Source organism: Saccoglossus kowalevskii, chromosome 16, assembly GCF_978046115.1.
Source record: "Saccoglossus kowalevskii chromosome 16, keSacKowa6.1, whole genome shotgun sequence".
Taxonomy (NCBI): domain Eukaryota; kingdom Metazoa; phylum Hemichordata; class Enteropneusta; family Harrimaniidae; genus Saccoglossus; species Saccoglossus kowalevskii.
Window position 1 is genome coordinate 28,678,124 of NC_140656.1, and position 27,404 is coordinate 28,705,527.

The window sequence follows — 27,404 nt, forward strand, 5'->3', positions numbered from 1 at the left end:
CAATCGACGTTTGTTTGATAATGAACGCACATAACTTTTTATGTTTGTTAACTTGTGTGTGGTGTTGAAACAAGGAAGTTTAACTTAAAAGTAATTCGTCCTGACCATTTGGTGAAGTGACGCAACCCTCAAAGCAGAAGAGCTCTGATACATATCCTTGTTGCCGAAGTTCTAACACATTGTTGTCATGTTTACGCATTATTAGATGTTACAAACGCAATAGAGAGGCTCAATCCCAAATAAATACCATCTGTATTTGATTTGGGATCTGGAGAAAATTAGCATCTTTATCAGATAACTTCAGCGTGCAAAATGGATCAAGCTGAACTTATCCATGGAGCTAAAAAGAATGCTTACCCCACGTTTTATAAACATTTAAAGGGCGGCAGTCGTTGCGCCGCGTCCTGTTCGATATGGGACTCATAGTGACGTATACAACGCGTGTAAAATACATTGTTTATTTACATGAACTTCGAACACGCGCTGCGCGACGACCATCGCGCTTTAAGATTTAATCTTCATCACCTAGGCGCCATATCAACGGTTACATGGTTAAAATGTGTGAATGGCGACAAACACTATATCGTGTATTTTAGTTGCAGCATGATTCCAGGGCTGCATTTTTTTTCAGACCTATGTGAAATACCCAAACATTTTTTTGTTAATGAAAATCTGTTTATTAAAATTTCCTCTAGTAATGACATATAGTGAATTCCGTCCAAACTTGATAGCAATGAGTCACATTGTTGAAAAATACCAGTACTTGTAAATGGTTACCATAGTAACCACGAACTTTTCTGATAACTGTATAGTCACATATCATAGAGTATGTGCATATGACGTCACAAGTGTTCCACTACGAGCCGTTCTACACGTTACTTGTATAGAAAACTTTTGACGTTAATCTATCATGCCCGCCAATACAATTCAATCAAGACAGCGACGTTCTAAATACCGAACATTGAATCAATTGATAAAAATGGCGTCGCTAAATACTTCACCGGATAAAGGCGAACACGATAAAGTGCCCATCATGTACTCATTTATCGGTGAAGTCTGTTAGTAATCAGGGTCACGGTCAGGGGTAGACAGGGATCGACATTCAAGTTCAATCTGAACAATCAGAGTATTAACATATTAATGGTTTACACATGTTGTTGTGAATTGAATGAATACTACCGTCAACTCTGCTGAATTGAATAATTCAGGCGTGGTTCAGGTTAATTTCATGATTGTTGCTAGTCAGTGAAAATGGCACAATGAGGTAGAGACAACCCATGCGGATTTTTTTTTTAATTTGTCGCTGTGCATATGATTTTTCTCACCCCGAGTTTCTCATGCTATCTATCGTCGTATCGCCGCTAACATATATGTGGATTTAATTTTCAAAGACAAATAAACGAAACGAGACATGTTAGGCCTTGGACGGTACAATCTACACACAGAGTACTACTTGCAAACGTTAATTTGGAACCCGGGATCAACATCATCATGATATTTGCGAAGAACAAGTTTGTACATCAACGTTTATTTTTGGCTATGATGTAGAGGTTACATGTTTCCTGGATGTGAGAGAGACTATATTGTTGCCGTGGCAGCCAAGTTCAGACAGTCTCAGATTCAGAAAAGAGAGATGTTTATTCGCTGACGTCATGCCACCAGTCACGACTTTCTTCACTTAATTTGCATATACTAATGATACTACTGAGGGCGTGTTCATGTTAGATTTGTCATCGTTCAGTTAAAGCGGGGGAGTCGCCACCTGCGCATGCGTCTACCCATGAGCCTTTGCGTTTTTAGCGTGTGTTGTTGTCGCCAAACTATGAGATCGGCCTATAGACCAGTCAGATATGGGAGAGGCTTCACCCTATAAATCTGAAACTAACATAACTTGAACGATTTAAATAGTCTGTCGCACATAATTAATATTTCCTCCACTGAGCTATGTTTTTTTGAATAATGTAATCATGCCTGCAAACCCTAGTTTCTAATGGTCAATCCATAACGCACGTCAACACTGCCAGTGTGAAATATTTTGCACAGCAGCTTACTGCATTAAATATACTGCAATAACACATAATGGTGTCTGAATTGAAATAAAGATGTCAGAGCGAGACAACACCCTCATAAAGCATTGTAATTTGACCGTGAACATGAGTTTCAGGTATTAAAGCGGGGAGTCGTCACCTACGCATGCGTCAGGTGGCAATATCGTGTCATTGTTTACAAACAAGCGTCTACCCATGAACCTTTGTGTACTTAGTGTGTGTTGTTATCATTGCTTGGGACCTGCGTGCGCAGGTGACGACCCTCCCGCTTTAAAAAGCCGGATTCGGCCTCTCCTAACATTTTCATGAAGTACGTTGTTTTATTGTCGGAATTCTAAAATAATGCATCCGATTCATGGAGGACAAAACGGTTTAATAGAAGTTCTATTTTCTACAGAAAATGTAATTTTTTTAGAATCAATATAGTGAGAAAAAAAATTCGCGTGCTAAACATTGTCTACTTTTATAATGCGCGCACAAGCCTTCACATGACATAATAATTGAGATCGCGGACATATTCAAAATCTCTTTAATATTAATTAGAACTAACGATGATGTCACGCTGTCTTTACTGGATTGGTCAATTTGGTTTTGAACGCCCAATTTTAATTATAAAAATGCAAATTTATACATGTATATATTTATAAGAACCCAGCTTTACGCTTTTCAATTTCAAGCGGGAGGGTCATCACCTGCGCACGCGCGGGAATTGAGTCCCAAGCGACGATAACAACACAGGCTAAAAACACAAAGGTTTATGGGTAGACGTTTGTTTGTAAACAATGACACGCCATGGCCATCTGACGCATGCGTAGGTGACGACTCCCCCGCTTTAAAATTAGACTGTGTTACATAGCTATATCTGACAGAGACGACAACCATGCGTAACATCCCTTCCAGGCCAATGTTGACGTTCTAGTGTCACCTCACCAAAAGCACCTTATTGCCGCTTCGTGTCTTGTTTATTTAAATATCTAACTCCTCCCTTGATGAACTAAACAAAGTTATACGCGTTAATGACCCGGTTGAGATTCATCAATCCACAGTCCTGGCTAGATGGCACTTAGTGGCCGTATTGGATGTACACTAGGGTGTAACATTCAGTGTTTTCATATAATGTTTTCGCAGTCTCCCTAGATGTAAGATAATCTCCACTATTCATTCATTCCTTCACGACTTGGATTTGGGACAAACACTGATCTTATTCCATTAGTAACTGAGAATATGTCTCACGGGTGCTGGCCTTATTTATACATGCTTTACCCAGCATGCTTGGAATTCATTTCCCCGTGAACGTTGCATCGGAACACAGTTTATGTGGACATAAGGGACTTATTTGTTGATATTCGACAAACTTGAAATCTGACAAATCGCCGACACTATTAACTTTACAGTGACAAATAACTGGTATCCATGGTAACATTGTTAAGATTTTTAGAAAGCATAGTAATACTAAAACACGTAAATGTACACACGTAAAATTGTACTAAAGTCCGTATCATCACCCGGCCATTCTCTGATTCTATGTTACAAATCGTCGTTGATGGCGCTTGTTCATACGCATATCTTGTATTTGTATATTTTCATCGTCAGATATACCAATGGTATTATGCTACTAGGACCACCGTGCAAACTGAGTAGATATCTCCCCTGGTATATATCAGTATGAATGTACTGATAAAGAAATGATCGGATGTTTGCTACTGGAAACCGTTGGAAATGTTTTTCTTTTAGGAAACATCGTTATCTAAATGAGTTTAATACGCCTATATTAATCACATGTAGCTGTTTATGCAGACTTTTATCTAGCATTAAGTGACTGGTTGGTATACGGTGCTTCTGGGTGTATCTGTAAATAAATAAAGTGATGGACATACAGTCGGTATAACAGTATAGCAAGCAATAAACGCAATCCTACTACAGAAATTCGAGATTTCCGGTACGCCACGCTACTATATTAATATTTTCTTGGCTCTCTGTGTTAAAACAACAATGTTAAATCCCTAAGATTAAGTGCATAAAAACCAACATTTCGCAAATTGACCAATACGATTGAACCAGAGATATGTTAGACTGGTCAAATGTCAATTTTTCTTTAATATGACATAATGAATGCCACCTCCAATGATCAGTGAACCCATGACTGTGCACTCAGGCTGCCGGCCATGTTGTTGTGCAGAAACACTACGCCTGGCGAATCCTATTCACAAGTAGTGAAAAGTCTATACTCGGAAAGTAAATAATACTATTTTCCTATCGGGTCATTCTTATATATGCTTCGCTCGATGTTAAATGTATGTTGTCAATGACAGTTTTGGAGCACTTACAAACCAACAATCCTAAAATGCGTGCCAGCAAACTGTTTTTGTTTTAACACCATGATATGAAAATATGAACAGTATTTCCTAAACGCACATTGTATAATATAACTCGCTTCATGTTTTTGACTATTTCTATCACTACCACAACCCTCTCCCAACAAACCATCACACGAGCTTGATGAAACGATATTGACAAATTGATATCACAATGTTTGGTATCTGCCTGATTGAGTCCAATTAGGTTTTCTGAAACTCCCATTTACGCATATTTCTAACATATCAAAAACAAATCTATACCTTTAGCAAAACTAGTAGCTGCAATGTACAAAGTGCTACACGACAAAATGTGGATTCAAAGCTGTATCGTGACGAAAAATTTTGTTTTTGTGTGTGATCAATTTCAGCCATTTGGGATGACATATGATATCTTTGATAGTAAATCCCCTCTCATAATTCAAACTTAATATGGCCGACGTGCATTCAAGTCGACTTAAATGTCCGTATTAAGCTTGTAAACAGTGTTTCGGCGTCTTCGAGCTCAACTGATCACTTCTAGAAACTGGTCTGTCTACTTTTGTCAAGACGGTGTAGCATTATCTTGGGCGCCTGCAGACCATTTCGATACGCCAGGCATTATTTGTAGCTTTAAATAAAATACCCCTTATGGCAATACGTCAATGTGTGCGGTCTACAGATCGTGCCATGTACGGATCATTTCTAGTATGTGACGCAGTTTTAAAAGCCATATTCGAGTTTTACATCTACTGAGGAAGTTACTGAGCATATACACAATGCATTGTGGGATGGTTAATTTTTTCTCTACATAGCATGTGAGCATTCATTATTGCAGACTATGTATACAAAATGTTTAAAATATATTAAAGATGTTTAAAATATATTAAAATGGGATCTGGGATAAGAGAATGTCACTAACATACTTTTTAAAATAAAAATTGTATTTCACTTTTCATAAGCTGAATATTGATAATTATTTTAATACTCCAGACTCTGGATTTCAGTGCATGACCCTTTCCCTTTCCTTGGTTTAAAAATTGGTTAATTTTGGATTCTAAGATCAGAAAAATGTATTGTTGTTCTAGTTTGAATTTGTACCATCTATTCAGTGACGTAACCCCTCAACTGCAGTAATGGAGATAGAAGATGGATACACGCTTGGTAAAATGTACCTGTTCACTCAGAAAAATGAATTAATACATATATTGCTACAAATGTCGAAAACAATTAGGACTCAAATATCGTATTTGCATGAAACCATGTTATTGAATAAATAGGAACAAACGAAATTTTATTTTCAATTCGGTAACTTATTCCTTACTCGTGTGAGTTATGCCATCCACCGTCTGATGGTTCTGTTTTAGGCTGTCGGTAGAGGGCGCATACAATTGGCTCCTAATTATATCAAGAACATATAAGATATTAAAAATGTATGAGTGAATCCAACGGTTATAAAGCGTGGTAAATGTGTGCACTGTTTACTGGAGTATCACAAACCCCATCTTCCAAGCCATTACCAATTAAATTATTCCAGGAAATTGATACCATAACCGAAGTAGACTGCTTGAAGTGCGGCAGCTTTATCTCCTTCTTGTTTCAAGATTTAACAAACATGTTAGGTATGGTTCTACTCAAAGTCCTAATATTTGCCAGTAATTACGTCATACAGGCATTTATAATGTTTACCACTGAAAGACAAGAAAGTATTGTGTTCAGCGTGTTAACGAGCATCAGGTCAAAGGTTATTTCGCATATTTACAAATCATAAACGAGATGGTGAAAGGAAATTTCGAACGAGGCGATGACGAAAAGCATATAACATATAATTGGATGACACTTACCCACTCTGGTTATAAATATGCGTGGAATATGCCAATTGAAATACCTATGATGTCCAGAATGCTTAAGCTGTGTTATGCCATGTTGTCAAATTTCTATATTCTAATCCTGTTATCTAGGAATGGTAATTGGTGTGAACATACTGTCACAAAACACGTCTCGTGTCGAGTACGTAACGGAACCGAGATGTACGTGGAGAAAGTTAAACAAGCTTGGTGCAATTATAAACTCAAACAGCCATTCTCGTCACGTGACAGAAATTGTGGACATTCCTTCAGGTAAAAACATTTATACAAGCAAATTCTCGCGGGTTGTGTTACTTTTTCGTCACTTGGTAGCGGCGTAGAAAAACCCGATGTTCTCGCGAGAGTTTCTTGCAAAATGACAGCTAGCTGTGTGTATAACGTCACGTCCCATCCTCCAAAACATATACAATGATAGACTGGTTTTCGATACATTTGTGGTTGTAGAAATCTATGAACATCGTAGTCGGAAAATGTATTGCGGATATTTGTATATATATTCTCAGTTATATATTACAGGGGCAACTACGCAAACTAAGGTCCGTTATTCGGCCATTTCATCACCACTATATCTTGATAGAGGATGTGCAGACATACCAAAGATCCAAATTCATACTTTTTTGACGTTGTCACATTTGTAAAGACGTGTCCAAGGAATATTGTTTTCAAATAATTCTTGAAAATATATAGTACTTGATCGGGGTTTCGACTAATTCCCATGACCACGTCTTTTTTAGAACATCAAATCTTTAAGAAGCCCTCCTCGGGCTAAACCGTTCACCTGCGATGGCGCTGATTCATAGTAACATATATCGCTAGAATACTGTAATATCGCTGGATTACGTCATCTGTCAACCATGTCTTGGCGTGTTTCATATTAGTATCATGTAGTGGTGCAATGACCCGGCAATCAGGTACAGAGGTCATTGATTCGATAACCCTAATTTGTTTTGAGACTGAAAACAAGACGAAGACAGCCTCCGAGTCCCCGTTGATGGGTTCGCAGTATTCGTTCACAGTACATTGATTTGACAGTTTACTTTCGCAGGCATACAACTTATAGGAAGCAAACACTTTGGTACAATTGTACTGGATTCTGACGACATGTTTCTGTTCTCAAGAGAGTCATTGCGCCCCGTACTCACGACCTAGCCAATCAATTAACAAATTGCCTTTACATTACCCGGGGAATTGTTAGAAACTATAGTCAGCATAGTCTTGTAGCAATCAACGTGTAACTAAACGATTGCACGTTTACTTAGCTTCCGACACTGGGTTAGATAAATAACGAACAAATCAATTGCACGTTCGTTTGAAATCTGCTCCTTTCCGGCGCCATTACAGTCGTACTGGATACTGTTTACAAAAATATTAATGGATGTAAGATTTTCGAAAGTTAAAACTATAAGCACAGTTGGCGATATTTTCTTACAAGTGACACCCATGCATTTCCGCCGTTTCAGTTTCATTGCTATGAATGCATTTGTAGATCATAGCGGCAACAAACTTGCCGGTCATGAGACAATGACTTCCATTGTGTACCTATCCACGTACTAGGGTGAAAACAGAATTAAAGCCTGGTATACTTTTCTCCAGTCTTTTTTGGTTCTACTTCATGGTTGCTTCAGCCACTTAATACATGATACTGGGGTCCGGCAAATTTCCCGTATTGCCAATGACAGACCACCAGTGCTGTAATTTTCCATCATGTCTGACTCATACTAGATTGTTTCCTGTAATGGCCAGTTGGATTGTTGTCATGGAAACATTGATTTAAATCACCTGTATTGATTACGTGAATAAATATAAAGATAAATTCTTATTTTTTCCCCCAGAGTTATGTTTCGTCCAATTTATAGAATAGATTTTCAAACAGTGCACACAACCGAAATGAAATGTTGTCCGGGATTCACTGGATCAAATTGTCAAAAAGGTGAGTGTTATATAAGCAATTCTCTTATTGGCTGCTCACCTCTGACATCCAACACTCTAACCAACCAAATGGTGGCTGTATAGACATGCGAGTTAAAGCGTCCACGTGAAAATTATGATATGAATTATCTCGAACAGTTCCAGTTATCCCATATTTTAAAAGGACCATATTCATTTGTGAACAATAACAGAACACCCCCATATATGGAATATATTTATTTATATTAGTTATGTTCTCGTTTCTCTACAGAATGTTTTAATTGCACGAGGCTACAATCGTTAGAAGATAAAATTAATCTGTTGGTAAGAATATACTTTTTATAATATGATCTTGAACTTTAAAAAATGAATTGGGGCGGATGATTTTCAATGGCGGATTTAGAGGGCGCGTGAATTCAGTTTCTCAGAAATGTGAAAATTGTTTTCTATTATGTATACATTATTTCCCATCCAGATAGAAACATCGTCTTCTAGGGACAACATTCCAGCTCCTATAGACATTCCAGGAATGACCAGCTCACCCACACCGGGATCACCCAGGAAGGTACCATTTGGAAGTGGTGGAATGGGACCCCCTGGATCTCCAGGCATGCCGGGGTTACCGGGTCCAGTGGGACCCCCAGGTGCACCAGGACCTCAGGGAATACCGGGAACAGCAATACCAGGTATGACAATTAATTTAGTTTTTATGGTAAATTAATCATGTTTACGTCGAAATACAAAATACATTTTTGGCTTAAAACGTTTCTATTATAAATAACAAATAAAATATTGGCGTTTTTGACAAAGACTCCGGGACAATGATCCCTTCAATTGATTGAATTGATTCATCTGTTATCTTCTCATGATATTATTGCTTAGGTAGGCCAGGTGATGACGGTCTGCCGGGAATAAAAGGAGAAAAGGGAGACAGCGGAGAATCAGGAATAACGGTAAAGTTTAACATTAAATAATATAATTGTACATTTTTGTTCAATTAAGTTCTCATCGTACAAGAATCTGCCAGTTTATATATTTAGTGTTTCAATCACGTGATATGGGTTTACAATGGATCTCAATTCATGCGTATAATTATTCAGGTAATTGAGTTGACGTCACTACTAGAAGAAATACATAGACTTCGAGAGCGAGTAATTGGAGTCGAACAAGAGCTAGTCAGACTCAAAGGTAGGTACAATTGTGTATTTATAATATTACATGATTATTTGTTGCATCTCGATGCCTTCCTGGAAGATTACTAGTATGCCAAACACATCAGGAAAGCCAGCTAAGTCACTGGCTGTCATACGGATAGGAAGGTAGTGACACAGTACTGTAAATGCAGTTGCAAATATGAATAATATGGAATATCCAATTTTATATCTGCGTTTTTGCCAATTATAATTAAACAAACTTTTTGTCAACAGAATGTTGATGTCCAAATTTACATAATTTGCATACAAGACTTGATAACCATTATGAAAAATTTCGTTAATTTGTTACAATATTCACCAAGTACTGTGCAATCTAAATATTCTAATGTACCTTACAGAAATTGGCACATTTCCAAGTGGGCCTGGCATAAATGTTGGCGATATGTTCGAAGGATCATCAGATGGAATGTTTGGAAAGGACAGAGAAGGAGAAGCCCCGGGAATACCTACAAATGTTGACATTGATGCCATGTCACCTGGCATACCACCAAATATGGGCATAGATGAGGATACTGGGTCACCAGGGTCATCACCGAGGTCACAACCAACTTTAGGCGCACCTGACGTAATAAGTTAATCTCAAGATTGTGTAATCCCGCAGACTATTCCATTTTGATATAAGGATATCTTTCAATGTGTTGGAAGCCGTTTCAAGAAGATAATTTGCCATTAAAGTCACTTGTTTCATTTTGATATTCGAAACAGATGGTTGTACGGAACATTAAAATATTCCGATTGAAGGCTCCTGATGTGCATTATGAGGTTATGATATTTTGGAATAAATTCCCCCTCCCTAAAATGCGTTACACTCTACAAAGCTGCTTTAACTGCCATTTCTCAGTTCAAGCTCGATCCGTCTGCAAACACATCTCATCTCACGTTGCTGAGCTGCTATCAATTGGATTGTCCGTGCACATCAACTTCTACTTGCAATTGAAAATCTTTTTTTTTTATAATTTCTTATTACTGTTTGTATTTAAACTATCGTCAATAGCCTTTTGTCACCTGAAATCTTAACCGTGAACCCGATTTCAATATTGATGGAATACCAATCGAATATGTTGATCAATTTATACCATGGTGATATTTCTTCATAAAGTTTTTTTATATATGTAATAAATGTATCTTATAATAAATACTATAATTTGAATACCAATTACAGCATTAAGGGAAAACACACACAATATTTACCACCGGATTCTAAATCTACAACCCAGTAACATTTCCATGCCATAATTTAATAATACATTGCATTAGAATAAAATAAAAATGTATTTATTTCAGCAAGGAAAAAAGTTTTAACTGTTGCCACTAGGTGGCGCTATTCAAATTATACATATCGACATCGAACAGAAACTGATTTCATCTGTGCAATTGTTTCAAGGCAAACTACATTAAAATAAAATATAAATGTTGTATATCTTTTAGGGCTAATTCCAATTGTGCATTACTAAAAGCATGAATACCGAGAAATGTCAACATCTTCTTAGGGCTCTATACTGGAATATATTTAGTTACGAAAGGATTACGAACGGCAGTATAGTGTAATGACTGGATTCACTTAAAATGATACTATCACTGTAACTGTATGTACATGCGCTATAGTCTCATCTAACGTCGTCGTATTTTGGCAACCATATACAAAAACCGATCGTCTAATAGAACAACCATGAACATAACCAACAGCAGGCGATGTGTTTGTTTGGTATTGTAGCCGGCAACAATTATTCAGCTTTAATTTGTGGAAGGTAACTAGGTGCTTCCTGGTGTAATCACCATCTTGAAGATCAATTTTAGCTACACTGCTACACTCCACTCGTGGCAAAAATAATGGATTAACGTTACCTTGTATTGTGCTTTGAATTGGATCAGGAAAGACATTATGAACATGGTTTAATCACCGATTTCTCGATCCCATTTATAAAGTAAATAATGGTCACGATGGCTATGTTTTGACTATGGTCAAGAACACATTAAAACACGTGCTCGTGGCCCTTCCCAACTATCAGGGATATCGGTAACGATTACTAGAAGTTATCACAATGAATCATGGCACCCCTCTCCTCAAATTCATTTCACTCGAAGCAGAAATTATAGTGCTATCACAGGGAGCCCAGGAACTATAATCAACTGTAATACGCAGTCTCTATGAGCGGGGGGGGGGGGTGTTATCGGCTGGTATCTAGTGTAAGAAATAGACAAGGGATGAAGGCTCCAGCCAGCTCACATTTTTTAAACTCGAAAAAACAGACGAAAAGAATGAAAAATAAAATCTAAAAAAAATACCAGGTTGAAGAATATTAGTTGCTCCTTCAAATTTCGCCAAAGCCTTGTCTACATTTTACCGATATCTGCAGAATAAATCAAGAAAACTACACAAATTGACTCCATTTACGAATTCCTAACGGTTTGCCCGAACGCACGGCAAAGTTTGGAGGCGTGGCCTGTAAGCATTTGGCAACAACCAATCACAAAACTGGTTACGAACCACATCGAGGTCACGACTCGGTTAGCCTTGCTCACCTGGTTCGTAACCAGTCTTGTGATTGGTTGTTGACAAATGCTGAAAAGGCCACGCCTCCAACGGTGTCGTGCGTTCGGACTAACCGTTAGGTTACAACGCGTGTAAAATACATTGTTTATTTACGTGAAATTCGAACACGCTCTGCGCGACGACCACCACACTTCAAGTCCAAAAGCCAAAACAAAGCAGCGGACCATGACGTATCTATACAAGAATCATGACGTATCTATACATGAAGTAATACGTTGGTCCCAACATAGGTACCGACATTTATATCTAGAAAGTAAATATTCACGCGACCACAGCAGAATACACACTAACAGACAGCATTTATTCACACACTGCCAGCATGCGTTCACAAACTGCCACCGCATGTTTACTTACTGCCAGCATGTGTTCACAAACTGTCACCGCATGTTTACTTACTACCACCATGTGTTCACACACTGTCACCGCATGTTTACTTACTACCACCATGTGTTCACGCACTGTCACCGCATGTTTACTTACTGCCACCATGTGTTCACACACTGTCACCACATGTTTACTTACTACCACCATGTGTTCACACACTGTCACCACATGTTTACTTACTACCACCATGTGTTCACGCACTGTCACCACATGTTTACTTACTACCACCATGTGTTCACACACTGTCACCGCATGTTTACTTACTACCACCATGTGTTTACACACTGTCACCACATGTTTACTTACTACCACCATGTGTTCACACACTGTCACCGCATGTTTACTTACCACCACCATGTGTTCACACACTGTCACCGCATGTTTACTTACTACCACCATGTGTTCACACACTGTCACCACATGTTTACTTACTACCACCACGTGTTCACACACTATCACCGCATGTTTACTTACTACCACCATGTGTTCACACAGTCACCGCATGTTTACTTACTACCACCATGTGTTCACACAGTCACCGCATGTTTACTTACTACCACCATGTGTTCACACACTGTCACCGCATGTTTACTTACTACCACCATGTGTTTACAAACTGTCACCACATGTTTACTTACTACCACCATGTGTTTACACACTGTCACCACATGTTTACTTACTACCACTATGTGTTCACACACTGTCACCGCATGTTTACTTACCACCACCATGTGTTCACACACTGTCACCGCATGTTTACTTACTACCACCATGTGTTCACACAGTCACCGCATGTTTACTTACTACCACCATGTGTTCACACACCGTCACCGCATGTTTACTTACTACCACCATGTGTTTACACACTGTCACCACATGTTAACTTACTACCACCATGTGTTCACACACTGTCACTGCACGTTTACTTACTACCACCATGTGTTCACACACTGTCACCGAACGTTTACTTACTACCACCATGTGTTCACACACTGTCACCGCATGTTTACTTACTACCACCATGTGTTCACACACTGTCACCACATGTTTACTTACTACCACCATGTGTTCACACACTGTCACCACATGTTTACTTACTACCACCATGTGTTCACACTGTCACCACATGTTTACTTACTACCACCATGTGTTCACACACTGTCACCGCATGTTTACTTACTACCACCATGTGTTTACAAACTGTCACCACATGTTTACTTACTACCACCATGTGTTTACACACTGTCACCACATGTTTACTTACTACCACTATGTGTTCACACACTGTCACCGCATGTTTACTTACCACCACCATGTGTTCACACACTGTCACCGCATGTTTACTTACTACCACCATGTGTTCACACAGTCACCGCATGTTTACTTACTACCACCATGTGTTCACACACCGTCACCGCATGTTTACTTACTACCACCATGTGTTTACACACTGTCACCACATGTTAACTTACTACCACCATGTGTTCACACACTGTCACTGCACGTTTACTTACTACCACCATGTGTTCACACACTGTCACCGAACGTTTACTTACTACCACCATGTGTTCACACACTGTCACCGCATGTTTACTTACTACCACCATGTGTTCACACACTGTCACCACATGTTTACTTACTACCACCATGTGTTCACACACTGTCACCACATGTTTACTTACTACCACCATGTGTTCACACTGTCACCACATGTTTACTTACTACCACCATGTGTTCACACACTGTCACCACATGTTTACTTACTTACCACCATGTGTTTACACACTGTCACTGCATGTTTATTTACCACCATTCACAAACTGCCACTGCACGTTTACTTATTACAACCATGTGTTCACACACTGCCAGCATGTGTTTACACACTGCCACCACGTATCAACTTTCTTTCACTACGCTCACTGACTACCATGTCCACTTACTTCCACATGTTACTTCCACCACGTGTTCACTCACTTCCACCAAGTGTTCACACACTGTCACCGCATGTTTACTTACTACCACCATGTGTTCACACACTGTCACCGCATGTTTACTTACTACCACCATGTGTTTACACACTGTTACCGCATGTTTACTTACTACTAGCATGTGTTTACACACTGCCACCACATATCAACTTTCTTTCACTACGCTCACTGGCTACCATGTCCACTTACTTCCACATGTTACTTCCACCACATGTTCGCTCACTTCCACCATGTGTTCACTCACTTCCACCACGTGTTCACTCACTTCCACCACGTGTTCACTCACTTCCACCACGTGTTCACTCACTTCCACCACGTGTTCACTCACTTCCACCACGTGTTCACTCACTTCCACCACTTCCTAAAAGTGATCTTTGTATAGAGGAGGTCACTAACGCAGGTTTCTATAATTTCATTAATTTTGGACCAAATAATAAATATGGAAATAATTGATGGAGGTTTGAGAAGTCCAACAAGTTGACTTCGGGTTACAAAGGCAGCAACATTTTCAGTCGCTGTATCTGCAGAAGTAAACACACTTATTAGGGTCTGCTTTAATAAATATTTAACAATAAACTTTTAATGAACAGATATAGGATTCATTCCATATATTGGCTTAGGGGGTCTGCTTAAAGGCACCCTAGCAAAAAATGAGAATAGACATGGTTGATGTGAAATTTGTAATAATTAAGCAAGTATTACATTTTACTACTATTGTCAAGTCAATCATCACTTTGTACAAAACGTCAGAATACAAATAACATTTTCAATATCAACAACAAAAATTGTTTACATTTAATTTAGTTTTCTATGATTTTGTTGTTAATTTTAAACCAAATAGAGATAATTTCCTAACAGATCTTTGTGAAAATATCAAAATAATGTACAGGTTTATTTAGTGAAAGTGACAAAAGCTGACGTTGGCATTCAACATATTAACACTATTAAAAGTAGTCGATCAGTGTGCCAACATAACACAGAAATATATTATGAAAGTGAAACATTTTTTTTCTCAACAAATTGGTGACATTAAGTACATTAAGACTGATTCTTCATGTTTTCACTGAGTACTGATGATGTTTTCGTTTTCAATAAAATGCTGATTTAAGTGAAAATTAATTAATTAATTAATACAAGAACATTCATCAGGTGAAAACAATAAAAAAAGATGCATGTCAATGAGATGTCGGCCAAATATCAAATCTTAGTTTTACCTTCGCTGTTTGCTATTACATCTCAAATTCCTTCAAAACTTGTACATTTCACAAAGCAGATTAAAAATACAAGTTTGCTGTATATGTAAGAATGTGTGCTTGTCTTTGTGCCTTGTCAAAATAATTAGGTCTGTAAACTTGAACAGGCAGCTTTTTATCTTCTACATTGTATATACATTTCTATTTAATACTCATTTCTAATACAGAGTAAACATGATATTATAAGACAGCATGTAGAGAAAAAAGTTGTTGTGAAAAGTAGAGTGACCTTCCCCAGCTAAAAAGTGGTATATTCCTGGAGAACAGGATGCACCATGGGAGCATCATTAACTGGTGATGGGAAATTCATTTCCCCAAAATCTTTTGAAATTTCTTCACTTAAATAAATGGAATGACTGTCGACATTTGAATCACTGATTGTTCGGTCGCTTGTTTCTTTGCATCGAGTAGCGGTAGTTTCACCCCCATTAGTGGAAATGGGATTAACATTGTATTTTGGCATCGGCTCCAAGAGAACCTGCTTGAGTAAAGAGTTATGCTCATCTACTTTTCTATTTGATTTCTTTTGTGGTGTTTTATCCTCTTTGCCATTAATCACATCATTAGACTCTTCGTTGTCACTATTATCATCATCCTCCAAATCTTCATCCTCATTCTCACTTTCTTCATCTTTACTCACAGAATTGTCTAATGAAGACGATGATACACTCATTGATGGAGAACTGACAGCTGACTCATCCTTGATATCCATGGCAACTGCATCAGCCATCATATTTTGATTTCCGGAGGCATAAAACGATGAAATTTTGTGATCATCAGAAGAAGAGCAGTCATGTTCTTTCACCATATGGTACTTCATTCCAGAACGCTGTGAGAAGGCTTTACTACACACATTACACTTGAATGGTTTCTCACCAGTATGAATCCTCAGGTGGTCCTTATAATGACCAATTCTACCAAACTGTTTTCCACAAACCTCACATCGATGCTTCTTTTCACCTAGAAATAACAAGACATAGTTCAGGTTTTATTAGTGACATTATGAATCTGGTCATATTGAGTATAGGTTTGACACCAGCAATTAATAACCTAATAAAGCACATAAATGTAGAAGCACTTTAAAAACAAGCAGCCTGTCGGCTGAGATAGCTCCGCTGTTAGCAATGCACATGGCAATTAAAGAACAGAAGATGTCATTACAAAATGAACAAATCTGAGAGGTCCACATGTAGTACCTATATAGGTAATATCAAAGCAATTGGACTTGCGGTTTTTAACAAGAAGTTGAAAATATCACTTTTTACCAAAAATGACAAAAATATTCACCAAAATTAGAGAACTGAATATATCATTATGAAATGAACAAATCTGAGAGGACCACATGTAGTACCTATATATGTAATATCAAAGCAATTGGACTTGCGGTTTTCAACAAGAAGTCGAAAATATCACTTTTTACCAAAAATGACAAAAATATTCACCAAAATTAGAGAATTAAAGATATCATTACAAAATGAACAAATCTGAGAGAGGACCACATATAGTACCTATATATGTAATATCAAAGCAATTGGACTTGCGGTTTTTAACAAGAAGTTGAAAATATCATTTTTTACCAAAAATGACAAAAATATTCACCAAAATTAGAGAATTGATGATATCATAATGAAATGAACAAATCTGAGAGAGGTCTACCCAAGGTACATATACACCAATTATCAAAGCATTCAGGCTTGTAGTTTTCAAGAAGAAGTCGAAAAAGTAAAACATTGACATGGACGACAGACGACGGACGACGACGACGGACGACGAACAATCACTCATATGATAAGCTCCGCTTGACAAAGTCGACAGCAGAGCTAAAAATGGTTAACAGCGTGCCATTTTGAATCAAATCTCAAAAAACAAAATTCTAAGCACCAGTACCTAATTACCGATCTATTGTCATACTAAGTTACATTGACTTAGACTCAGTCATCTTTGTGAACTGGTAGTGTTCAAGTATTAGCATATATACCCGGTAGACAAGATTTACAATCCAAAATGGCCACCAGTTTGCCATATTTGATTGAATCAAAATTAAAACAGAGTCCGATCAATGACAAATAAAAATAAAATTTAGCAGTTTGAGCATACTCCAGCAATGTACTACTCTATATTGGCTTAAACTATACACACTCATTTGTCCAAAAACAGAAGCCTAGTTAGGGATGGCGGAGTGAGTCAATAGCTCTTCTGAAACCAGGTGAGGAATGGAGGAGTGAGTCAATATCTGGTTCGAAATCTGTCAGGTGAGGTAAAAATCTACGATTCAATTGCTCCATTGAAATCTGTCAGGAGAGAGATGAGGAGTGATTCAATAGGTCCTCTGTTATTAGTCAGGAAAAGGATGAGGAGCAAGTTGATAGCCCTATTGAAATCAGTCAGGATGAGGATGAAGCGCGAGTCAATAGCTCCCCTAAAACAAGTCAGGTGAGGAATGATTAGTGAGTCATCCCTTGAAAACAGTCGGGCAGGGATGAAGAGTGAGTAAATAGCTCCCCTGAAATTATTCAGGCAAAGGATGGGGAGTGAATCAATAGCTGTGCATATTGAAATCCATCAGGAGAGGAATGAGTCGATCAATACCCCCCCTGACATCACTGAATATATCTTTTCTTAATTTTAAATGGAAATACTCAGTCTTAGACATGTTTAACAGATCTCTGTGCTAATAAGTTCATAGGTTAAAATTCAAGCACCTTTATATTTGATGTTTTGTCCAAAAATAATTTTCAGATTTAGATTTCACTGAGCTGTAAGGCAAGTGGGGCTGAGACACGTACTGTAAAATAAGCAGACTGTCAGCTGATATAGTTAAAAATAGCAATTTTTACCAAAAATATTCACTAAATTCAAAGCATTTAACTATCATAACAAAATGAGCTAATCTGACTTAGACTCTGACTCAAGAGTGGAGGTGTAGACATATTAAAAATTTAAGCAATCATGCTATCCGTTTATAAAATAGTACTTTTACCAAAAATATTCATCAAAATAGAGATTTGAAGATGTCTTCATGATATAAACAAATGAAAAGTTGATGCAGACGACTGGCTGACAATAAACAATTAGTAATATGAACAGCTTCAATCCATATACTAAGTTTACAGCAGAGCTAAAAAAACGTCTGAAAAAGAGATGCTGTATGGAAAGTATGGAATATCCCGACTGCCCTGAAATTCTTTTGATATTTTCCTCATTTTTAAATGCATAAATTGCAGTAAAATTTTTTATTATGACTGCCTATCAACAATCGTTGAATAGTATCCTGATTAGCTAGATCAAAGGGTGCGGCTTGGGATCTTGGCATAGTACCCTGATTAGCTAGATCATAGAGTGTACGTGGTATAGGATCTTGGAATAGTATCCCGATTAGCTAAATCATAGGGTATGGTTTGGGATCTTGGTATAGTATCCCGATTAGTTAGATCATTGGGTATGGTTTGGGATCTTGACATAGTACCCTGATTAGATCAAAGGGTGTGGTTTGGGATCTTGGTATAGTACCCAGATTAGCTAGATCATTGGGTGTGGTTTGGGATCTTGGCATAGTATCTTGATTAGATAGATCATAAGGTGTGGTTTGGGATCTTGGCATAGTACCCTGACTAGCTAGATCATTGGGTGTGGTTTGGGATCTTGGCATAGTATCTTGATTAGATAAATCATAAGGTGTGGTTTGGGATCTTGGCATAGTACCCTGATTAACTCGATCATAGGGTGTGGTTTGGGATCTTGGCATAGTACCCTGATTAGCTAGATCATTGGTGTAATTTGAAATCTTGACATAGTACCCTGATTAGATAGATCATTGGGTGTAGTTTGAAATCTTGGCATAGTACCCTGATAAGCTAGATCATAGGGTGTGGTTTGGGATCTTGGCATAGTACCCTGATTAGATAGATCATTGGGTGTGGTTTCAAATCTTGGCATAGTACCCTGATAAGCTAGATCATAGGGTGTGGTTTGGGATCTTGGCATAGTACCCTGATTAGCTAAATCATAGGGTGTGGTTTTAAATCTTAGCATAGTACCCTGATTAACTAGATCATTGGTGTAATTTGAAATCTTGGCATAGTACCTTGATTAGATAGATTATTGGGTGTGGTTTGCGATCTTGGCATAGTACCCTGATTAGCAAGATCATAGGGTGTGGTTTGGGATTTTCAGTCTTGCCAACATAGATACGTCTCAGTTTTTGCTTCAATCATTTGACGATGATTCTTCCAAAATAAACTATAAACAAGGATTCCATCAAGGCTTTGTTACCAATCCCTACATTGTTCATCCAATGGTTGCAGATGGGGTTACATGTCCAGTCATAGTTATTTTCTCCTACCTTCCACATCTAAACATCAATCTATTAATTAAAATGTCCAGGAAATGCATTTAATTGCCATTGTCACAAATTCCTGTATTTTCTTGTCTTTTACTGGTAGTTCATCATAATTTAATGACTAATAATTAAATAAATTAACTAATTTAATACTAGTATAGAATTTATGAAGCAAACTGCCAAGGATGGTAACCATGGAGATGGTGTCATCTTTGTGTCCATAAATCTATTCTGATAATTATCAAAGTATAGCTGTAATATTAAAAATAATGTATATACAAAATTCACCTGAGTCTCTATGGAAATAAATCTGCAGTAAACCTCATTTTTTTTCATCTTTTGTTAATGTCTCATTGTAACCATGGCAACAACAATTGTGCAATGTCAATTTAGCATGAATATGAATGGTTGGTTTATGTGCTTGGATGTTTAATGCCTAGCAGCCCATTTCCATTGCAATAGTTTCTGAATACCATATTAAAAGTCATCTTAAAGAACTGCTCATAGGCCATGCAAGGTAATATGACTGTAGGTATCTCATTATAGAATTTTACATTGTAGTTATCTGTCAATTTGTTAAAAACTTTTTTAAATAGAAACCCATTTCTTGAAAATCATGACCAAGTGCACTTTGCATACTAACTAGTGAAATTACTTTGTTATTATAATTAACAAAAAAAAAATCAATAATAGGACTATAGCAAAAATCTGCTCATGATTTCCACAATGGAAAGTCAAATGGTGAACTTGAAAGCAGTTTGGATATTTCCAGTGATTATGATTCAGCAAATAATTGGTTACAGATCTTGATTTTTGAAAGAATATAGAAAGAAAATATGCAGGTTTATTTTGGGAGTAGTGACAAAAGATTAAAGGTCATCTAAGGTAAACAAGACTGACTGTTTGCTCCCTGCACTAAAAACCTGCATGCAGTCATGTCATGTCTTGGTGTGTGTTGTTTGATTGGCAAGGAGGTAGTTGTCATGACAACATGCATTATCTGTTTTAATCATTACATTCTATCATCCTTTTTGATTAATTTAAATTCTTTGTTTACAAAAAAATTTACCATAATTTCTTGTTATATCAATCACTTTTGACGACTGCATATTCAATGTAACATATTTCCCAAAACAACAAATTTGGATAATAGACTTTCAAAACTCTAATACTGAAGTATTTGTATTAACTCTGTTACCATAGTAAGAAGTATGACAACCTTATTTTAAATGGATTTGTAATAATCTATAACAAAGTAATTTTCCAACCACCAGAGTAAATGACATAACTGTTGAAGAAGATATTTCATAGGATTCAAACAAGATTTAATCTTGATTAAATATTGTTACCATCTAATTCATTTGAACTATGAACTTTGCACTTTGATCCTCCTTACCAGAATGAATCCTGGAGTGGTCTTTGTAATGACTCAAATGCCGGAATTGTTTACTGCAAACATCACATTTATATTTGGTCTCTCCTGTAATGAAAAAAAAAAGGATAAAAACTAATGTTTATATTATATATATTTAGTGACATTAGTCACATTAAAAATACAAACAAAGTGATTGCATTGACTAAGCAAGTATTCCACTCTATTCGATGATTCGCTCACATTATATTTATTTATTTATTAAACTTTTCACCACCAGTTCCCTATTTTCATCACAAATTCACAAAATAGTCCCGTTTATAGTCTGCACTTTCCTTCAGAAGATTGAAGCAAAAATAGCCAATTTGTTTTAGTAAAAACTGAAAATTGACTCAAATTTTGTCTGTTGGCTCCAAAATTAGGGTTCATTTCCAGAAATATTGTAGAAAAATTGAGAAAAAGTCACAAAAAAATGGGCGAGAAAGTCTGGTGCTGAAGAGGTTAGAGTGCGGTAGTCAACGCACTGCGCATGTTCTACATTTGTGATTTTCCCACAATCCAATGCACTCTTCAAATGGAAATCCCAAGTATGAGGTTTGACCTGGGCACGACTTGCACTGATTACCGCCGGTGACTCCTTCGATATCTTCCAATCACATTAAAATTACCTAATTAAAGCTTGGAAACGTGTCAGTTTGTACTCATTGATCTGGGCAACAGTCAAAGTCGCCATCTTTGTATATATGAGTCCCATACATCTCGCCCATGCGCGACAACTACAGCTCTGACTGATATTTCAAAAATAATTTTCAAATGTACATGAGTTTGAGCCCTCCGTATATTTAACCTCATTATATGTCAAATCAATTAGAAAGAAATCGACAATAACATTAAAGTTTTCATCTTATTTTATTGTTTAAACTCTTGCAAATAATATTTTCACAATTCTTTAATATTTCTTTGTTGATTTTCGTAACCTTGTTGAATACTACATTTCTTTTGATGATACTCATCCCGAGGCTACGAGTTGATAGGACGTTACAGGTTTGGACTTGCTTTGTAGTGCCTCATATAAATGTACACACATTGATAAGTGATAGGAATCTCTCAACAATGTGCATATATGGTAGTACAATGTAGATGGGAGGTCTGTAAATCTGATCCTGGTTTGGACACAATTTTTTTTTAACCTGAGGATGCAGATACCCTAGATTTTGAAGTGAAATTACTTATAAGACACAGACCTATATTTCAGTTTTTCTGGCAGAATTTCAGCAAAAAAGCATTGTGATGAAAAGCACTATTATAAAAAAACAATTAGATAATAACATTGTCTGTGACATGGGCCCCATTCATTTTTTTAGTGACTGTCAATTATGTACGATTATAAATAAATGTTTATTCAGCATGTTAAAAATACAGTGTTATTTCAAATGGCACTTATCCATTTATGTTCCATAAAATTGATAACTCTTAGATTCTGATATTGCACAAAAGTGTATAATCCACACATTAACCAGTCGGACATCTTGAATCAAATAGCAAACCAAAACATCCTGCCTTTGTACAAAATTTGCACCAAATCTGTGAAAAATCTCTGTTTGTCATCTTTTATCTGATCACAAATTGAATTGTTATCGACATGTATTGCAACATGCATATTATATGCAATCACATCGGATATAAAATCACTGATCATGTGACCTGGTAATTTTTTTCAGAAGTTTGCAATCTAATATATTTATATTTGTATTTGCTATTTCTCATATTTATGCAATTTTTTTATTCAAGCTAAAGTAAAGTCCTTGTTTCTAGTAAGGAAACTTTTGCCATCTTAATTGTTATGTTGTTAACAAATGATACCCTTTCTAACAATGTTTTCATGGCAGAAAATTAAGGTACCTCACAATTTAATGAGAATGAAGCATAACTCAAACATGAACATGTGACTAACAGAGAATCTATGTTTGACAATATATACAACTTGGAGTATTCAGTTAAAGTTTACTCACACTCATAGTTTTATGAGCTAATATGCATCTTAGAAGGAAATTTTGTCATTTATTAATTAATCCTAAATGATCTATGTGTACATTTTTTTTTTATTCAGAATAGAATCTTTATTGCTATTGTACCTCATATTTGAGATTTTGATGAAAAGTACAATAAAGTAAAAAACTCAGAAAACATAAATAATAACTAACACTAACAAGACACTCAAATTTCTAGACATAAAAAAATGGTTAATTTGTATTTTCTGAAGCAGCTGGTTTAAACATTTTACTTTTAATTGAATTTTCTTGTATATTAAAACAGTTATAGATTTGTTTCACCACATCTATTAATATTTTCATTATTTTGATTTTTTGACTATCAACATTTAACAACCTTTGGAAATTATTCCTATAAATAAATATAGGCATGTATTATGATGTGGGACTGTACATGGGTATCAGAGATATAGTTGTATGGCCAAAAGGTAAGATTACTGGCAGTAGACCATCTTTGATCCGGTCATAAAATGAATCATCATGCACAAGTCATGTATCTCTACAAGACAGACGGCCATCTTTAATCAAATCCTAAAATGAACATGTATCCATTTATGACACATGTTTGAAAAATATCAATGAAAACAATACATAGGTGAAAGAGATGGCCATAAATAGATATGGCTGCCAGTCGTCCATCTTTGATCTGATTGTAATTGGATTGGATTGGACATGTATCCTAACATAATTTGAAGGAGAAGAAAAAGCATGTCAATGATAGATTTTCAAAAAACAAGATGGCTGTCAATAAACCATTTTGGATCCGATTGTGAACATGCATCACAAGATGTATAATATACATGTATATACCAAATTTGAACAAAAAAAGATGGCTGCCAGTCGATCATATTTGATGTGATTGAAAAAACACCATGCAGTCAGCCATCTTGCATTGAATAGCTAAACCACTGCATGTCCAATATGTAAAGAATGAACGGATTCGGTCCAGAAGTTTCTGAAATACGACTCCAGACAGACAGAGAGCAAATTATAAGTCTCTGTTTTGAATGGAGACTAAAAACAAGTCAACATACACATGTATCCAATTATGGCTTGTCTTTGTAACAAATTTGAACAAAATCTGTCCATGCATGTCCAAGATATGACGATTGACGGAGGCACACATGGATGGACAGAACCAAAAACACAAGTCCATCAAAAAATGTATTTTTGACAACAAATTGAAATTTATTGCTTTTCGTTCTTGGCCAAATCAGTAAAACTATCGACCTAAAACAAGTTTTATCAGTTTACTTCAGGAACTTTGCACTGATAAGTGTTATTGAGTTATGACCCAGGGATTAAGTAACATGTTATATATGTGTGCAGGTGACCTATCTGATACTAAGGAATGCACAAACAGGCAATTCTATTTTGGCTCAAGGCAATTTATTCACTGAAGAAAGACTTCAGGGTTAGTAATGTATTGGAAAAACCAGACATCTTGACAACACAAACAAACCAATACAGACTTCATGATGTGCCAGAGCAGCAAAAAAGTACAAGAAATATGAGAAAAATTATCTATCAAATTTATCTAACTTTGAACCTAAATTCAACTTTTGACACCTGCCACAAAATAAATTTGCAGAATTTTCCATATTTTTTATTCAAAATTTTTTAACGAGGCTCAAGAAATTTACATTTGAGCCAGAATTAACAGAGAATTCTAGAAAAATACAAGCTATATCAAAATGTGACACCAAAATGTTGGTCTAAAAGTTCTGGTAATGAAAGAGTTAAAGAGAGATGTATAAGATATGATAAGATCTCACCTTTATGCACCATCATGTGGTACTTGAGAGTTGATAGACGACTAAATTTGGCGCAACATAACTCGCAACCAAATGGTTTCTCTCCTGAAACAGCATATATACACAACAATTATTTTTATGCAATTTGCAATATGAATAATGATACAGAATTAAGAAACAATTGAATTGCTACCATTATTGAATACGCAGACCTGCCCATAATGCCAACTTCCCATAGTGAACATCGGCTCATAATGCCTACTGCCCATAGTGAACACCTGCACATAATGCCTACTGCCCATAGTGAACACCTGTTCATAATGTCTACTGCCCATAGTGAACACCTGCTCATAATGTCTACTGCCCATAGTGAACACCTGCTCATAATGCCTACTGCCCATAGTGACCAGCTGCTCATAATGCCAACTGCCTATAGTGAACACCTGCCCACAATGCAAACTGCCTATAGTGAACACCTGCTCATGATGCCTACTGCCCATAGTAAACACCTGCTCATAATGCCAACTGCCCACAGTGACCAACTGCCCACAGTGACCAACAGCCCACAGTGACCAACAGCCCACAGTGACCAACTGCCCACAGTGACCAACTGCTTATAATGCCCACTGCCCATAATGAACACCTGCTCATAATGCCCACTGCCCATAATGAACACCTGCTCATAATGCCTACTGCCCATAGTGACCAGCTGCTCACAATGCAAACTGCCTATAGTGAACACCTGCTCATAATGCCTACTGCCCATAGTGAACAGCAGCTCACAATGCAAACTGCCTATAATGAACACCTGCTCATAATGCCTACTGCCTATAGTGAACACCTGCTCACAATGCCTACTGCCCATAGTGACCAGCTGCTCATAATGCCTACTGCCTATAGTGAACACCTGCTCATAATGCCAACTTCCCATAGTGAACACCTGCTCATAATGCCTACTGCCCATAGTGAACACCTGCTCATAATGTCTACTGCCCATAGTGAACACATGCTCATAATGCCTACTGCCCACAGAGAACACCTGCTCATAATGCCTACTGCCCATAGTGACCAGCTGCTCATAATGCCTACTGCCATAGTGACCAGCTGCTCATAATGCCTACTGCCCATAGTGACCAGCTGCTCACAATGCAAACTGCCTATAGTGAACACCTGCTCATAATGCCTACTGCCCATAGTGAACAGCAGCTCACAATGCAAACTGCCTATAGCGAACATCTGCTCATAATGCCTACTGCCTATAGTGAACACCTGCTCATAATGCCCACTGCCCATAGTGACCAGCTGCTCATAATGCCTACTGCCCATAGTGAACACCTGCTCATAATGCCAACTTCCCATAGTGAACACCTGCCCATAGTGAACACCTGCCCATAATGCCAACTGCCCATAGTGCACACCTGCCCATAGTGAAAACCTGCCCATAATGCCAACTGCCCATAGTGAACACCTGCTCATAATGCCTACTGCCCATAGTGAACACCTGCTCATAATGCCTACTGCCGATAGTGACCAGCTGCTCATAATGCCTACTGCCCATAGTGACCAGCTGCTCACAATGCAAACTGCCTATAGTGAACACCTGCTCATAATGCCTACTGCCCATAGTGAACACCTGCTCATAATGCCTACTGCCCATAGTGACCAGCTGCTCACAATGCCAACTGCCTATAGTGAAGACCTGCTTATAATGCCAACTGCCCATAATGCACACCTGCCCATAGTGAACACCTGCCCATAATGCCAACTGCCCATAGTGAACACCTGCTCATAATGCCTACTGCCCATAGTGACCAGCTGCTCATAATGCCTACTGCCCATAGTGACCAGCTGCTCATAATGCCTACTGCCCATAGTGAACACCTGCTCATAATGCCAACTGCCCATAGTGAACACCTGCTCACAATGTCTACTGCCCATAGTGAAAACCTGCTCATAATGTCTACTGCCCAGTGACCAACTGCCCACAGTGACCAACTTCCCACAGTGACCAACTGCCCACAGTGACCAACAGCCCACAGTGACCAACTGCCCACAGTGACCAACTGCTTATAATGCCCACTGCCCATAGTGAACACCTGCTCATAATGCCTACTGCCCATAGTGAACACCTGCTCATAATGCCTACTGCCCATAGTGACCAGCTGCTCATAATGCCTACTGCCCATAGTGACCAGCTGCTCATAATGCCTACTGCCCATAGTGAACACCTGCTCATAATGCCAACTGCCCATAGTGAACACCTGCTCACAATGTCTACTGCCCATAGTGAAAACCTGCTCATAATGTCTACTGCCCAGTGACCAACTGCCCACAGTGA

The 27,404-nt window shown here is 37.6% G+C and overlaps 2 protein-coding genes across 2 annotated transcripts in view; one reads left to right on the forward strand and one right to left on the reverse strand.

Annotated features, from left to right (window-relative positions):
• Positions 1–10,798, forward strand: part of LOC100378089 (uncharacterized) — a 31,224-nt gene extending 20,426 nt beyond the window's left edge. Inside the window, exons 2-8 of the mRNA XM_002739865.4 lie at positions 6,343–6,501; positions 8,082–8,179; positions 8,429–8,481; positions 8,633–8,843; positions 9,040–9,110; positions 9,258–9,345; positions 9,710–10,798. Of these exons, the coding sequence (XP_002739911.1) occupies positions 6,343–6,501; positions 8,082–8,179; positions 8,429–8,481; positions 8,633–8,843; positions 9,040–9,110; positions 9,258–9,345; positions 9,710–9,948 (919 nt within the window). The 3' untranslated portion in view covers positions 9,949–10,798. The remainder of the gene's footprint in view (positions 1–6,342; positions 6,502–8,081; positions 8,180–8,428; positions 8,482–8,632; positions 8,844–9,039; positions 9,111–9,257; positions 9,346–9,709) is intronic.
• A 4,049-nt stretch (positions 10,799–14,847) lies between these two features.
• LOC102809699 (uncharacterized) overlaps positions 14,848–27,404 on the reverse strand; it is a 100,488-nt gene continuing 87,931 nt past the window's right edge. The window contains exons 4-6 of the mRNA XM_085490975.1: positions 25,088–25,171; positions 21,286–21,369; positions 14,848–16,510 (exon numbers count right to left, since the gene is read on the reverse strand). Coding sequence (XP_085347101.1) covers positions 15,789–16,510; positions 21,286–21,369; positions 25,088–25,171 — 890 coding nt within the window. The 3' untranslated portion in view covers positions 14,848–15,788. The remainder of the gene's footprint in view (positions 16,511–21,285; positions 21,370–25,087; positions 25,172–27,404) is intronic.